Raw genomic sequence first — 14,024 nt, 5'->3', positions numbered from 1 at the left:
GGATTATAGATTTATGGGAAGAGGTATGTATCTTGAGTATATGCTTGAAAGAATAAAGTGAGGCTCTTTATGTCACATGAGCTCCTGAAATAAAAGCCCCGAGGTTGCCATGCTTAGAAATACTGCCATTTGTGTCTCGAGGACTATAATGGTGATCAGACATGGCACCTGGCTGACTGAGCTCCATTCTGCGTCAGCCAGAAAAGGAAGGAATCAGAAGAAATAGCCAGCGGCACAGAGCAACCTAAAAATAGCTTCTCTCAGTGGAAAAGCTGAGATGAATAGTAAAGAAGGTAGACTCTGTATCCGAGAAAAATCAAGGGTGAAATTGCTTGTGTTGTGACCAAAAGCTCAATACTTCTCTTGGACGCAGGCAAGAAATTCCAATGGCCTCTAAAAAAACCAAGGCATGCATAAGCCAATGATAAAATTCAGCCCAATAAAGAGCTCTTGTTAATCTATGACACCATGTTTATCATCATACCTACAAAACCAAGCAAGTTAAACACTACGGGTGCATCAAAAGAGGTGGTTCCTGAATAGTTGTTATTATTAAGAAGCTTTGAGGAAATATTGAGAAAACCTTTTAAAATGTGACTCCCAACAGCTCCTGCTTGCTTTTATTGGATGCTGGATCCGTTTAGGTTCCTTTCCTTAAAAATTTGCCATAATACATTCCTATTCCTTTTTGGAAATGCCACAATAGGTAAACCTTTCCCAGCACATCCCATCATTTAACAGTGAGACATTCAGGAATTATCATAAGTAATGTAAAAGGTTATACTTTCTGAGCTGGGTGTTGAGAACACTTTGCCTTTCAGCCTCAGAAACTCGATTCTTCTGATTTTTTACAACCATTTACATAGAGAATCTAGAAGTCTAAGACTTTGAGTGAGTACTGAGAATTCCTGCCTTGGTGTCACGCCAGAGACCTTGTGGTCTAAGGCAGTAGTAACCTGGGATTCAGTCTCTGCCACTCTCATTCATTGAGATATTCATTCATTCATTCATTCATTCGTTCGTTCGTTCGTTAGACCATTGGAGCACAACTGTGTCTGGCCAGCGTTGAATTTGGATCCATGAAGGCTTGAATTTGGAGGGGGAAAAGTAGCAGGCATGTTTTGGAAGGTGATGGATGAATAGGTAGTGTTTCAAAATATGTAATATATAGGGTAGTGTCCATCCACAGTAAACAATAAATGTTAGCCATTAACATTAACTCTGTGTTTATCATTAAACAACAGAGTAACCGCGTAGGGAATTCAATGACAATTTAATTCAAAATTCCATCAACCTCATCCATCACCAGTTTTCATTTTACATTCATTTATTTGTTCAAAAAAATATTTATTTATTGATCTCCTACTATACTGCAAACAATGGCATGGACTATTTGCATGTTTTCTTCTCACTCCTGTGCATATGCACTCCTAATTGCTCGGAGTTAAGTATCCCATACAGAGGATTTCTCATGCTGTTACGTGTTCTTTATGTTAACATTTTAATCAGTGGCTTTTATTCTTTTGATATCATTTATTTGACCATTTTTCTCCTGTGGAATATGAAGCTTCTTCCCAAATTTTCAGTATTATAAAAAATGCAATAATAAGCCCCTGAGCATCTCATTTTTTCTCCCAATAATTTACCAGGATAAATTCCCAGAAATCTAAATACCGGATTAGAGGATATAAACATTTTTATGGATTTTGATGCATCCTGCCAAATTTCTGACTCTTATGCTAATTTACAATGATAATTTTCTTTATATCAGTCACATTCCATTGCTACGTTCTTGAAGGTCTTTGATTTCTAGATGGAAAATTGAGGAACACTCTAGTCCCATCAAGAGTGTATACATCATAAGGGGTGCCTGGTGGCTTAGTTGGTTGGGTCAAAGGAGGGGGGATTTAGGCATAGAAACTGGCTTTAAAAAAAAAAGGTATACATAAGCCATTTCTTATACGGGTTATCTTCCAGATGGCATAACCCATGCATTGTATAAATAACTTGCACTAATCAGGAAAGGCATTTTCCTGCTCCCCAGACTTTTAGCACCTCCTTGTTTCCTTATTCCTTATTCCTTAAGCCAGTATCTTTTTTTTTTAAGATTTTATTTATTTATTTGCTAAAGAGAGAGAGTGGGCGCACGAGCAGGGTAGAGAGGGAGAAGCAGGCTCCCCGCGGACTTGGGGCTCTATCCCAGGACCCTGGGATCATGACCTGAGCCTAAGGCAGACGCTTAACTGACTGAGCCACCCAGGCGCCTCCCCTTAAGCCACTTTCTATACCTAAATACCCCCCTCCTTTGGCATTACAGAATGTCATGAACGGAAGAAACCTCCAATGTCTTTTGTACCCCCTTCATTGAAGAGTTAAGGACTCGGAGAGCCAGGGAGATTGTGAACTACTTCAGATCACAGACTTAGTGGAGAGATCTGGGACGAGATCCTTTGCATAAAGCTGATTGGTACCGCTGCCAGAAAATACCAAGGGGGGTGGCCCATATACTAATAGAGGAAAGAAAAAGAAAAAAATCAGCATGGCCTTTGGGCAGGTATGACCTGAACATTAATGAAGTGTTCTAAATTGTACTCACTCCCTAATGTGCGCATAGCATTTCACGTGCACCCTGTTACCGCAAGCTGCAGAATTACCTATCCAGCCCAGGGACTGCCGTGGTTCCTGGTGTGCTTCGAAACTAAAAGGAAGATTACTCTCCCAGAGAGGAAATTAGGAAGCATCAAAATACAAAGGATGAGTTCTTCAGAACATTAAGACTAACCTCTTTAGTTTACAGCATACAGAGCGCAGTGTGACTGACCAGCCTCATACCCTGAGCTCTGGATCCATTCTCTCTCCAACATTTCTTAAATGTTCCCCCACCACATATTGTTATATTATGTCTTTGTGCCTTTGCTCCTCTTGTTCTCATAGCCTGAAACCAACTCGTCCCTTTCTAGCTAGCTAATTTTGACTCATCTTTCAAGACTTATTAACTCAGACAATTCCTCTTGCAGGAAGTCTTCCGTGATGCCTCCAAGCTTCAGTGACTATCTAGTCTCTCAGTTTATAAAGGACCTGTGCATTCTTTTATCATAGTGGGTTGAGAATATTTGTCTCTGAGTCTGTCTCCCTCACTAGACTAAGCTGATCAAGATCAGGATCTGGGACTTATTTTCATATTCCCAATGCTGAGTACACAATAGACATCTCACAAATATTTATCGAACTGAAATACTTAAAATGTTTGAATAAGAATTTTGTGAAAACCCTAAAATCCATTGAAGCTGGTCTATGTGTAGCACAGGAAAATATGATTAGAACGTAATTCTTACATAGAATGCTTAGATCAATTTTGTTGCATTACTGGGCAGGACAAAATGTATTGGCAAGAAAGAGGTAGTCTATTTGGCCTCGAAATAAGAGAAGCCAACAACAATAACTTCTCAAAAATGTAAATTGTTAATATCATCACCATCTATTCCTCTGGGATCTTCTAGAAGTACCCTCACTTAAAGTTTCAACCTCTCCTTCTCTACTAGTTCTTTTCTGCTTAACTTACAAATTCACTCAAATCTTTCACATCTTAAAAACCTTTCTTCTGACCTTGTGGACCCATCTGACTATGATTTTTCTTCATCCAGTTTTCTTCGTCATTCTTCAGTCTCCTGCAATAGAGCTTCTACTCCTTCCTCTGATGCTGAAATTGCACTGGCCAAGTAAGATTACCACTGACCCCCAAAATGAGTATTCAGCTGGTACTTCTGTTGACTTTTCCATCATGTTGGATACTGTTGATGCCTCTTTCCTATAATTCTCACCTTCCTTGACAATGTGTCATCATGATTCTCTCCTTCTGGGACCACTCTCACTTAGACATTGTGTCATTTCCTTACGATGTTCTCTTGAATGCTGGTGTTCCCCAAGTTCTGTCTTTTTCAGTTTTCCGTTCTTATTTATACCAATTTTATTTTTTTACTGCCCATCATATCTTGTGGCTCTTTCAAAAAATACAGATACTTGAGGGGTGCCTGGGTGACTCAGTTGGCTAAGAATCCAACTCTTGATTTCGGCTCAGGTCATGATCTCAGGGTTGTGAGATCCAGTCCCACATCTGCTACACACTCAGTGGGGAGTCTTCTCTCTCCACCTGCCCCTGTCCCTCAGCCCCTCCCCCTGCTTGTGTTCTCTGTCTCTTAAAAATAAATAAATAAAAAATAAATAAAGATACTTGAGAAAAAGGAACCTTTGTGAACTGTTGGTGAGGATGTAAATTGGTACAACCACTATGGAAAACAGTATGGAGATTTTTCGAAATACTAAAAATAAAAGTACGTTTTGATCCAGCAATTTCACTTCTGGGTATATATCCAAAGGAAATGAAAAAAAGCATCTCAAAGTGATATCTGCACTCCCATGTTCATTGCAGCATTGTTCACAATAGTCAAGATACAGAAACAACCTAAGTATATGTCAACAAATGAATGGATAAAAAGATGTGATATGTATAAATATAAATATAATGGAATATTCAGCCATCAGAAAGAAGGAAATTCCGCCATTTGTGACAACATGGATGGACCCTGAAGGCATTATGCTAAGTGAGATAAGTCAGGCAGGGAAAGACAAAGACTGTATGATATCACTTATATGTGGAATCTAAAAAAGCCAAACTCAGAACCAGAGTAGAATGGTGGTTACCATGGTTGTAGGGGTGGGGTGGGGGCAGAGATATTGGTCGAAGGGTACAAACTTCATTTGTAAGACAAGTCCTGGGGATCCACTATACAGCATGGTGATTACAGTTAATAATACTATTATATATTTGAAAGTTGCTAACAGGGTAGATCTTAAATGTTCTCACCACAAAAAAAGAAATGGTAATTATGTGACATGATGGAAGGGTTAGCTTAATGTTACAGTGGTAATCACTTTGCAATATATAAGTGTAGCAAATCGACGTGTTGCACACCTTAAATTTACACAATGTTATATGTCAATTATATCTCAGTAAAGCTGGGGGGAGAAAGCAGGAATATTTTAGGAAAAATGAATATACTGAACAGACCAGAGAAGCAGAAAATAGAAAATCCAGAGAATGTGGAGAAAGGTAGATTAGAGCTTCCCAGAGTAATTCTATGTTGGATCCTAACAGAAAATCAAGCTGGAAAAGCAGTGTGGGATCAGGCAGGAACCCATACACATGTGCTAAATCACCTGTATTATTCATCTTTGTAACCTCTTGCCTAGATTAGTAGCATGACTTAAAAATTGCCTTGTCTCAAATTTCACCTCCCTCTAGGCTCCACATTGCCATTAATTATAAAACAAACTTAAACTGGACAGTATAACACTTCATTTAAAAAAAAATTAGATACTCCTGAAAACCATGGCTATCTTTTGTCAATACCTCATGCGATATCAAACATAATCAATACTCAATCAGTGTTTCTTACATGATGACAGACTGAATGAATTAATAATAGACCAAAATCTCTCTAATTTAAACCAGTAGGAGAAAAACTAGTCAAAATTATGTGATATTCTCAAAGAGTACAAGAAGTAGTATAAACAGAAGAATCACACATAAAATATTTTGTGGCACTTTTTAAAAAAGATTTTATTTATTTATTTAGAGAGAGCACACACAAGCAGGGGTAGGGGCAGAGGGAGAGGGAGAGAGAGAATCCCAAGCAGACTCTGCACTGAGAGCAGAGCCCAATGAGGGGCTGGATTCCACAACCTGAGAACACCACCGGAGCCGAAATCAAGAGTCAGACACTCAACTGACTGAGCCACCCAAGCACCCCATTTTATGACACTTTTAACCAGCGTTAGATTATTTTCTGATATTGGTTAAACATCCTCCCATTTCTCTTCTTTAAGTTTTATCCTGTTGATTCAGCAGACCTCTCTCTCTCTCATAGTACAAAGGCAAATTTGGCCCAGACTGGGATGAATCATCATGAGTTGTGATGAGTTGGTCTAGACTAAAGTAGATTTATTTATGGATTTACCAGTGAATGGTTGATTTGCTATGATTTAGCTTTATCCCCTTAATTTTGCCTCTAAGTAGTTATTACAGAAGGAAAGAAAATTGTCAGGATGATATTTTATTGTTTTTGTTAGTTTTGATCTCTCAAAAGTAGCTGGTTTTTTGGGAGAATTTTTATAATCTATGCCACTGTTGAGAAATTCTTCAGCAAATGAAGATTTGTATTTTTCATCTTTTTCCTTTCATGTGTGTTCCATTTAGACCAGGAAATTGACATTTCAGCCCAGAAGACAGGCCAGATGTTAGTCCACTGGCTGAAAGATGGATTTCCTGCCCTAATAGGTGACCTCTGAAAGCAAAATAGGCTTTTTCTTAATAGATAGACTGTCCAAATGACCTCATTTCTAGAACAAGTGTCCTTTGTTTCGTGTCTCTTTGCTATTGGAATAAACATCATCTGATTTTTGAGAACATTCATTAGATAAAGAGTAGTTAGCACCTAGTTGTTTCATTTATAAGGCATAGGGAAAAAATTATGCCCAGACAATCCATTTTTTGTTCCTTTAAACATATTTGTGTTTATTGAGAGGGAAATGGTGCAGAAAATCTAGTGCCTGCTTACCCATATTAATATTTCTTTTAGATTTCAAACCTATTCAGGCCAGCGCCAACCGTAGGAGCCCAGCACGTTATGTGCCTCCCTAAACAGGGAAGTGTTTCACTAAGCTTGACCAAGGCACTATTTAAAGAAGTAGCTATGACCCCAAAGTCCTGTCACTCAAATTTCTGTCTCCATATGTGAGAAGCTCATTGAGACATTCCCATGGAACCACCTCTTTTGATGAGTTCTTCAGCAAGTTCATTTATTTATATCTTCAATTGTGTAAGGCAGCTCAGAAAAACTGAGATAACTGAGCCTTTGTGTGTGTGTGTGTGTGTGTGTGTGTGTGTGTGTGTTCACGTGCACATGCACTCATGCCTCTGTGTGTGTCACAGGAAGTGCAATTTGAAAGAAAGTACCCAAGAGGGGACAATGGCCTTGAATGACGCGGGGGAAACCGTAGGATTTACTATACATGGAAAGGAGGGGAGTCAGATTGCGTGAGAAGGAAGATACATGTTTCTAAGATTCTAAAATGATAGAATTTTATAGCTGAAGGGAAAGTTGGTGTTTTTTTTTTTTCCTCTTCCAGGAACAGGAATGGGAGTGTTTCTTTTTAATGGCTAGCAGATAAATTTTACTACTGTTAAAATCTTGCTCCTTGTGATCTGAAATGTTGGCTTCATCACAAAAGACAGAGAACAGAGTCAAGCAGAACCATAGAGAGAGTTAACATCAGCCTGGGCAGTGCATCGAAGACTCATGGTTCTCCCTCAAGTAATTTATGTAGTAAATGCGTGACTCTTTAAAAAAGTGAGTGGTAAAAGTATATCACGCTTTTCCTTTGTTTTAATGAGTCAACATGTATTTTTTTCCAGAATGCTATACGCAGCTCAGTTCTCCCCTCTATTTTAAATAGTCATATGTAAGTGTCTGTAATCATAAGTTATTTTTGGTTGTTGTTCAACTGAAGTATTTTGGCTAATAGTTCAATTTCAGATAAGATTGTAATTATCTTCTGTGGTTACCAGGATTAATTATGTGAGAATCTTTTGTCCCACGTACATAATATTATGGAACTTCAAAGAAGCAGAGTAACAGTTTTAACTGAAGATTTTATTTTAATGGAAAAACCTTATTTTTCACAAGTGTGTTTAAGCAATAGGGACGGCCAAGTAGGCATTCTTATAGGGCAAAGTTTATAAAATAGACAAGATTGATGAAGCAATTTGGTTGGTGGATGATACTTCCCAGCTGTGCCTTTAAGCCTTTCCTTGATAATTTGGAAATATTTAACATAATCTCTGGTCTCTTATTAGCACATTCCTTTTTTATTTTTATTTTTTTTCTTAGCACTCTCCTAAGCTAAAAAGATAAATAGGAAAGAGTGTGATTCCAAAGACAATTCCTTCTCCATGCTTCCTGTTTTCTTCTCTTAGGTATCAAGTTGATCTCACATAACCAAGAGAGAGTCTCCATAGGACACTGTTCTCATATTATTTCAGAAGTAGTTTTATGAGTTGAAGTCTTTGGTTCTTTGTCTTAAACATTGTGATTTCCCTATTGGCAGCCCACCAGAATTACTTTAGTTTCTTGTCTATAAGGTGCCTTACTGAATAGTTCAGAATCCTGGTATTTTAGAATTATAAATGGCTTCAGAAATTATCTAGTCTGACCCTACTATGTAAAATGAGATCTCCGTCATGGTACTCTTACGCCTGATGGACTAATTCCCAGGCAGACCCTCGCTGTTTACAGAGCATCAACACAGATAACAACCTAACTGGCTAGGCTAGTAACATAGCTTATCAGAGTGGAAGAAGAGATTTCAGAGAAAAGCATTTATAGCCCTGCATCCTCATTTTGCTTATTTACATTCTCTCCCTAGCCTGTGGTCTGTCTTCACTTTGTTTTAATTCCTCTTTAGTTTGCTCTGAGCTCTTTCCTCATCTCTCTTACTGAATATTTTGAGATGAAGAGGCTTTTAAACAGGTAATGCTAAAGCAGGGGCTTGGCTCACCTTTAAGGCATTTGTGAAAAAAATTGTTTGGAATTATCATTAAGGGGGAAAATGTTGTAGCATTTCAGTCTTTCCTTAAAGTTAGATCCCCGAGGCATTGTGGAATGCCCCGCGTTGGAGTGCCAGAGAGGGCTGCTGACGGCAGGCAAAAATTAAATGAGCTTATCTATTTTCATTGCTCAATTTCAGAAGGCAGTATGGCGAAAAATAAATTGGTCTATTTATAATCTTTCAGACTTAATCTCTGCCTAATTTTATATTTTCTGTGCAGAATATGTGTTGTCTTTAAAAAAAATAACAAGTATTTAAATGAAACTGTGTTCCTAAAACATGTACTATCCTATGGATAATACATTTTAATTCCAATATTTAATTGCCCTTTACACTGAGTATCTGATTTGGGGATCTCCAGTCACTTATGACAGTTTCTTTTACCAGTTGATTTTTTTAAAGAAATCTACTGGTACAGCTTTTCAATATTTTATTTATTTATTTTTTGATTTTTATTTATTTATTTGAGAGAGACTGAGAGAGAGAGAGAGAGAGCATGAGCAGGGCAGAGGGAGAGGGACAAGCAGACTCCCTGCTGAGCAGGGAGCCCAATGCAGGACAATGACCTGGGCTGAAGGCAGACACTTAACCGACTGAGCCACCCAGGTGCCCAATATATTATATTTTAAAACTTCACATTTCCTCAGCAATGTGTTCTTTTTCCTTATTCTGACATTTCCATAGTTCTAAATGGCACTTAAATGTGAGCAGATATCACAATCACCTTGGTGGCAGAGGGCAGGGGGCTTGTTAAAGTACAGATGGCTGGTTCCATCACCCCAGACTGTGTCTTTCTGTAGGCTTGGGGCGGGCCCAGAAATGTGCATTCCCAACAAGTTCCTAGGTGATGCCAACGCTTCTGTTCTTAAGTCTACACGTTGAGAAGCAGTGATCTCGATGAAATATTGTAACAGGTGCTGGTGGTAGTATTGACTAAGACAGTGGCAGTGCAGATGGAGAGAGGTGGATGAGTTTGACAAGTATTTAGGAAGTAGAATCCACAGGGCTTCTCCATGGTTTAGACAGGAGTGTTGGTAAGTGAGGGGAGGGACTCAAGCAGGTCTCTTGACTTCGGTAGCTTGAACAAATACATGGATGTAACAAGTACTGAAATAGGAAATGAGCAGGGTGGGAGGGTTAGATCGTGGTGAGAAATCATAAACTCCTTTTAACTAAAATATTTTTTAAATGTCAAGTGCAACGCCTGACCTAGAGTAGAGTTGCTGTAAATGACAGATGTTGTTCCTGCTGGTCTGACAACCTTGACTATAAAAACTGGCCAGTCCTCATCACCCCACCCTGCCGGAGGTGACCTCCCAGGTCCTTTAGTCAGCAACTACATTCCAAGACTAAGAATTACTCCTTTGTGTAAGATTAAGGTGTGAACAAGGAAATTTCCTGCTTATGGCTATCACCTCATGATATGAGTGGATAGGGGAAGGAAAAGCAAAGGGAGGGAAAAGGGGGAAAAGGTTCTAATTAATAGATAATTATTGCCCCCATTATTACAGAGAACCTTACAACAATCATATTACATGGGTGGAATTATCCCATTTTACAGATGAAAAAAATAACTTGCCCAATGTCTTATAAAACCTTGAGTGAAAATTCAAACCCAGCTCTGTCCTGACCCCATTATATTTGGGCTCTCTACTCCAAACTCAACCTTTAATGCCAAGCAATAGACTGGTTATCTTTCTTATGTCAGAATGACAACCTAAATAGGCTGCAGGCAACACCCTACAATTTCTAGACTAGTGACTTTTAACCTTTTAAGATCCTGACTCACAGCAAGAACCACTTTTTACACAGCAAGCCATGTTTACATTTATACATATATGCCTGTGTGTGTGTGTGTGTATACGTATACACACACACACAATGTGTTACACACATGTATATATATGTGCAATGACTAATTTTTAAGAACTAACAGTGAGATAGGTATTATTGATATTTACTCTCTATGAATACATTCTGATACTCTTCATTCATTGCAATAAATATTTATTAGGACTCCCAGAATTGATTTCACAATTGGCTTTTGGGTCTCCACTAGATTTCTGGAAAATATTCTAGATCCCTTTCTTTCCTTGGAATTCATTCACCAACATCATAACAATTCCAATTAGCTAGATGAGAGAGTCCTGATGGAAAGGGGGAAAGGGCGAGTAGGATTCCTTTGTACTTTCTGGATACACATCCTAGTGGCACATCTACACTTGCCTACCCTGCAGATCTTTGTAAGGACAAATAATTACAGTAGAGATGAAAGACATTTAAAAGTCATCAAGTCATCTGACTGATTCTGCTATGTGGCTGTGGTCACTAGGATTCGTTGTTAAAGTTCACTGGAGCCCCTTTCTTCGTCTGTGAAGTGAGGGATTTCACCCAGATCACCTCCAAGGCCCTTTTCCACCCTCACGGGGTGTAATTCTGTTAGAAAAAGCTCTTAGGTTAAATGGGAGTGTATGGGATCTGAAATAATATGATCATGATGTTGACGATCATTCCTTTACATTTTGTTAAAAAGCCCCCAAAGAAATTTTTGAAAGTAATGATTGGCATTAACTACAGGAGAAAAGAGTCAAATTTGGGAAAAGTAATTGGCCTCATTTTGAGACTATGCATTTTGAAGTTGAGGGTAAAGAGGTTCAGCCTCATTTTTTAAATGGTCAACAAAATTATGTTGTAGAAGTTAAATGGTGACTCCACCTCAAAAGTTCTTATTTATCTAGAGACAGCAAAATTATAAGTATCAACATCCCCCCAACCCCACCAAATATTACTTATCTCTTTTCCCTATATATTTATTAGGGAGCACCGAAAAAAGGGAACTTAAATATCTAGGGTAGGTTGATTTCTAGAAGGGCCAAAATGCTGGTTAAGGTTTAATTATATCGATAGGTGTATAAGTGTTGTTGTTAAAAAGTACCTATCTTTAGATGACCCTGAAATATAAAATCACCTCAGGAGTCAGGTGGCAATTAGTGAGGCCTTGCCTCAGCTAGGATTGGGAAACTATAGCATGGAAAGGTTAAATGCTTTGCCCCTAGGCTGTCTGATGAGTCAAGAAGAAAGAGTCATGATTGGTGCTGGAGACCTAGCCTTCCCCTAACCCAGCATCTTAGGGCACGCATCTGGTATACCTCCCACATCAACCCAGGAAAAGCACCAGGCCTGGCCATGTTGACTTAGTCCCCAGCACTCTGGACACTTCAACATGATGCCTACTTAAGTCTCAAGGGGAAATTTTCTCATTCTTTTTCTTTCCTTTCAAAAATCAGGGATTTTCATCATCAGGGATCATACTGATAAGTTTAATTACTTTTGGAAAAGTTTTTTCGGTTTTGAACTTTCCCGTAAGGGCTATTCACCCATTTGCAGTGATCCGTGCTTCCAGTAATTATTGCTTTAGGAAGGGGATTTCAAGAACATGCTCTCATTCCCCTCCTTTTATGTGGACTCAGAAGGAGAAACAAAACGAAAACGGGGAGAGGCCTCTAAAGCGGGCAAGGGCTCTCTCCCTGGGGCATCCCCCCTGCTTTTTTGTAACACTCAGCCGTTTCACAGAAGGGCCGTTTCCTTGCGTTTCTTAACTGTTTCACGAAGTGATCAGTCACCAAATCAGATGTGACGTGTATTGTCATATCCCAGAGGAAATTCTCTGAGTGGGTTTTAAAGAACGAACCACAAAAGGATAAATACCTTTACAGGGCTATTTGCCTCATAAAACAAACCTGTCATGGATCTTGTCCTTGGAAAAACACACACCCGGGACCCCGAGTGTGTGTTGGCTCAATGGTTACAACCGTAACATTTCGTTTTGAGAATGGCCCTTTTCCCTATGCCCTCACTGGAAGGCAACCATTAAAACCCAGAGCGCATTTCCCCCAAACAGCTGAAACCCCTAGCAATGGAGGGCATTGTGGGCACCCAGGAACCAAACTGTCCCGCTCATAATAAAAACGGTACACACAATGGCTCGTGCCCAAGCTTTCACACTCGCTTCGGCAAGTCTTGGCTGACCGCCGCAGTTGTATTTCCTTAGGTCGCTTGACTTCACGAGGCACGAGGTGCGGATTGTATAACGACACCGACGACCCGGGAAACTCATTCCGCGGGAGTAGCTTCAAGATCGCACTTTCTCGAGTTTCTGGGACCAAAAATGCTTCCGTGAATGGCGCGATTGGAAGCTGGGGCAGGCGGGAGACGCCGCGCGGCTGCTCTTTCAACAGGCGGTTTGTTCTCCTGTCTGTGGCTCATTTCCATGCAAAGAGCCTGACATCAGAGCACCTTTTGTTGCTAAACGCTTTCTTTTGCATCGAGGGGAGCAAGTCATGTGGAGCTGGAAGAGCTCATTTTCGAGAGAGGGGTCCCGAGCAGCGCGCGCCCGGGGGCAGAGGCACCGCGCTCAGCCCCGCGGGGCCCTGCCCAGACTTGCTGGAAGGAATGAGTCGCGTGCCTTAGTTAGCTGGTCCCGGTCACAGGAAGAGACGCCTGTGCAGCGGCTTTAATTGCTGCCGGGCCGCCGGAGTTCCCCGCCGTACCACTCGGTGGTGCGGACTTTGCCTCCTGCTACCCCGAGCCGGGCTGGGAAAGTTTCTGGAGTTGTCAGTCGCGCGGCCGGCCGCCACCGAGAGCCGAGGTGCGGGTGCCTGCGAGGAGGCCCCCGCGGGGTCGCAGGGGCGGCCGGGGCATGCGGCACGGGGGCGCGGCTCGCTGACGCGGCGGGCGGGGACCGGCGCCGGGGGGCCGGCCGCGCGCTGGTGCGGAGCGAGGGCGCCCGGGGGACCCGGACGCACGGCCGGCGCGCGCGCGCGCGGGACGCGGCCATGGAGGACGCGGGAGCAGCCGGCCCGGGGCCGGAGCCCGAGCCCGAGCCGGAGCCCGAGGGGGGCGCTGGCATGTCCGAGGCGTTCTCCCGGCTCTGGACCGACGTGATGGGCATTCTGGTGAGTTACCTGGAGCCGGAGGGCGCGGGAGGGGCGGGGCGCGGGCCCCCGTGCGGGACGGCCCCCTCCGCCACCCGCGCTGCCTTCGCGCTCGCCCACCTGGCAAACCCCCTCCTCCGAGTCGTCCCAGGGGGTTAAATACACACGGTATAGGATTTCAAACCCTAATTAAAAAATAACCAGCCAGAGATCACATCAAAGATCTTGAACAATCGGGTACGATAGTCACCAGTTTAATCTGGGACACCTGCTGAGAGGTTGGTGTGGAAAAGGCTAGAAAGACTCCTTCAAAGAGTGGATGTAAATAAATAGTATTTGGCTGTTGAGCTTTCACAGTTGGACTGGGAAAGAGGCTGATGTGACTGATGTTTATCTCTTCACCATTTGTTGACTGACCACCGA

General features: G+C 41.4%; 1 protein-coding gene across 7 annotated transcripts in view; it reads left to right on the top strand.

The window, feature by feature from the left end:
• SASH1 (SAM and SH3 domain containing 1) overlaps positions 1-14,024 on the top strand; it is a 244,748-nt gene that overhangs the window by 44,205 nt on the left and 186,519 nt on the right. For 4 of the 7 annotated variants that reach the window (XM_026505004.4, XM_026505002.4, XM_026505003.4 and 1 more), the window contains exon 1: positions 13,470-13,622. The exons of the other annotated variants lie outside the window; for them this stretch is intronic. In XM_026505004.4, the coding sequence (XP_026360789.2) occupies positions 13,503-13,622 (120 nt within the window). In that variant the 5' untranslated portion in view covers positions 13,470-13,502. Of the gene's footprint in view, positions 1-13,469; positions 13,623-14,024 lie in introns of those variants that run through there. 7 annotated transcript variants of the gene reach the window in all.

Source organism: Ursus arctos, unplaced genomic scaffold (assembly GCF_023065955.2).
Source record: "Ursus arctos isolate Adak ecotype North America unplaced genomic scaffold, UrsArc2.0 scaffold_13, whole genome shotgun sequence".
Taxonomy (NCBI): domain Eukaryota; kingdom Metazoa; phylum Chordata; class Mammalia; order Carnivora; family Ursidae; genus Ursus; species Ursus arctos.
The sequence above is the reverse complement of the archived record's forward strand: the minus strand, read 5'-3'. Positions and strand labels throughout refer to the sequence as shown.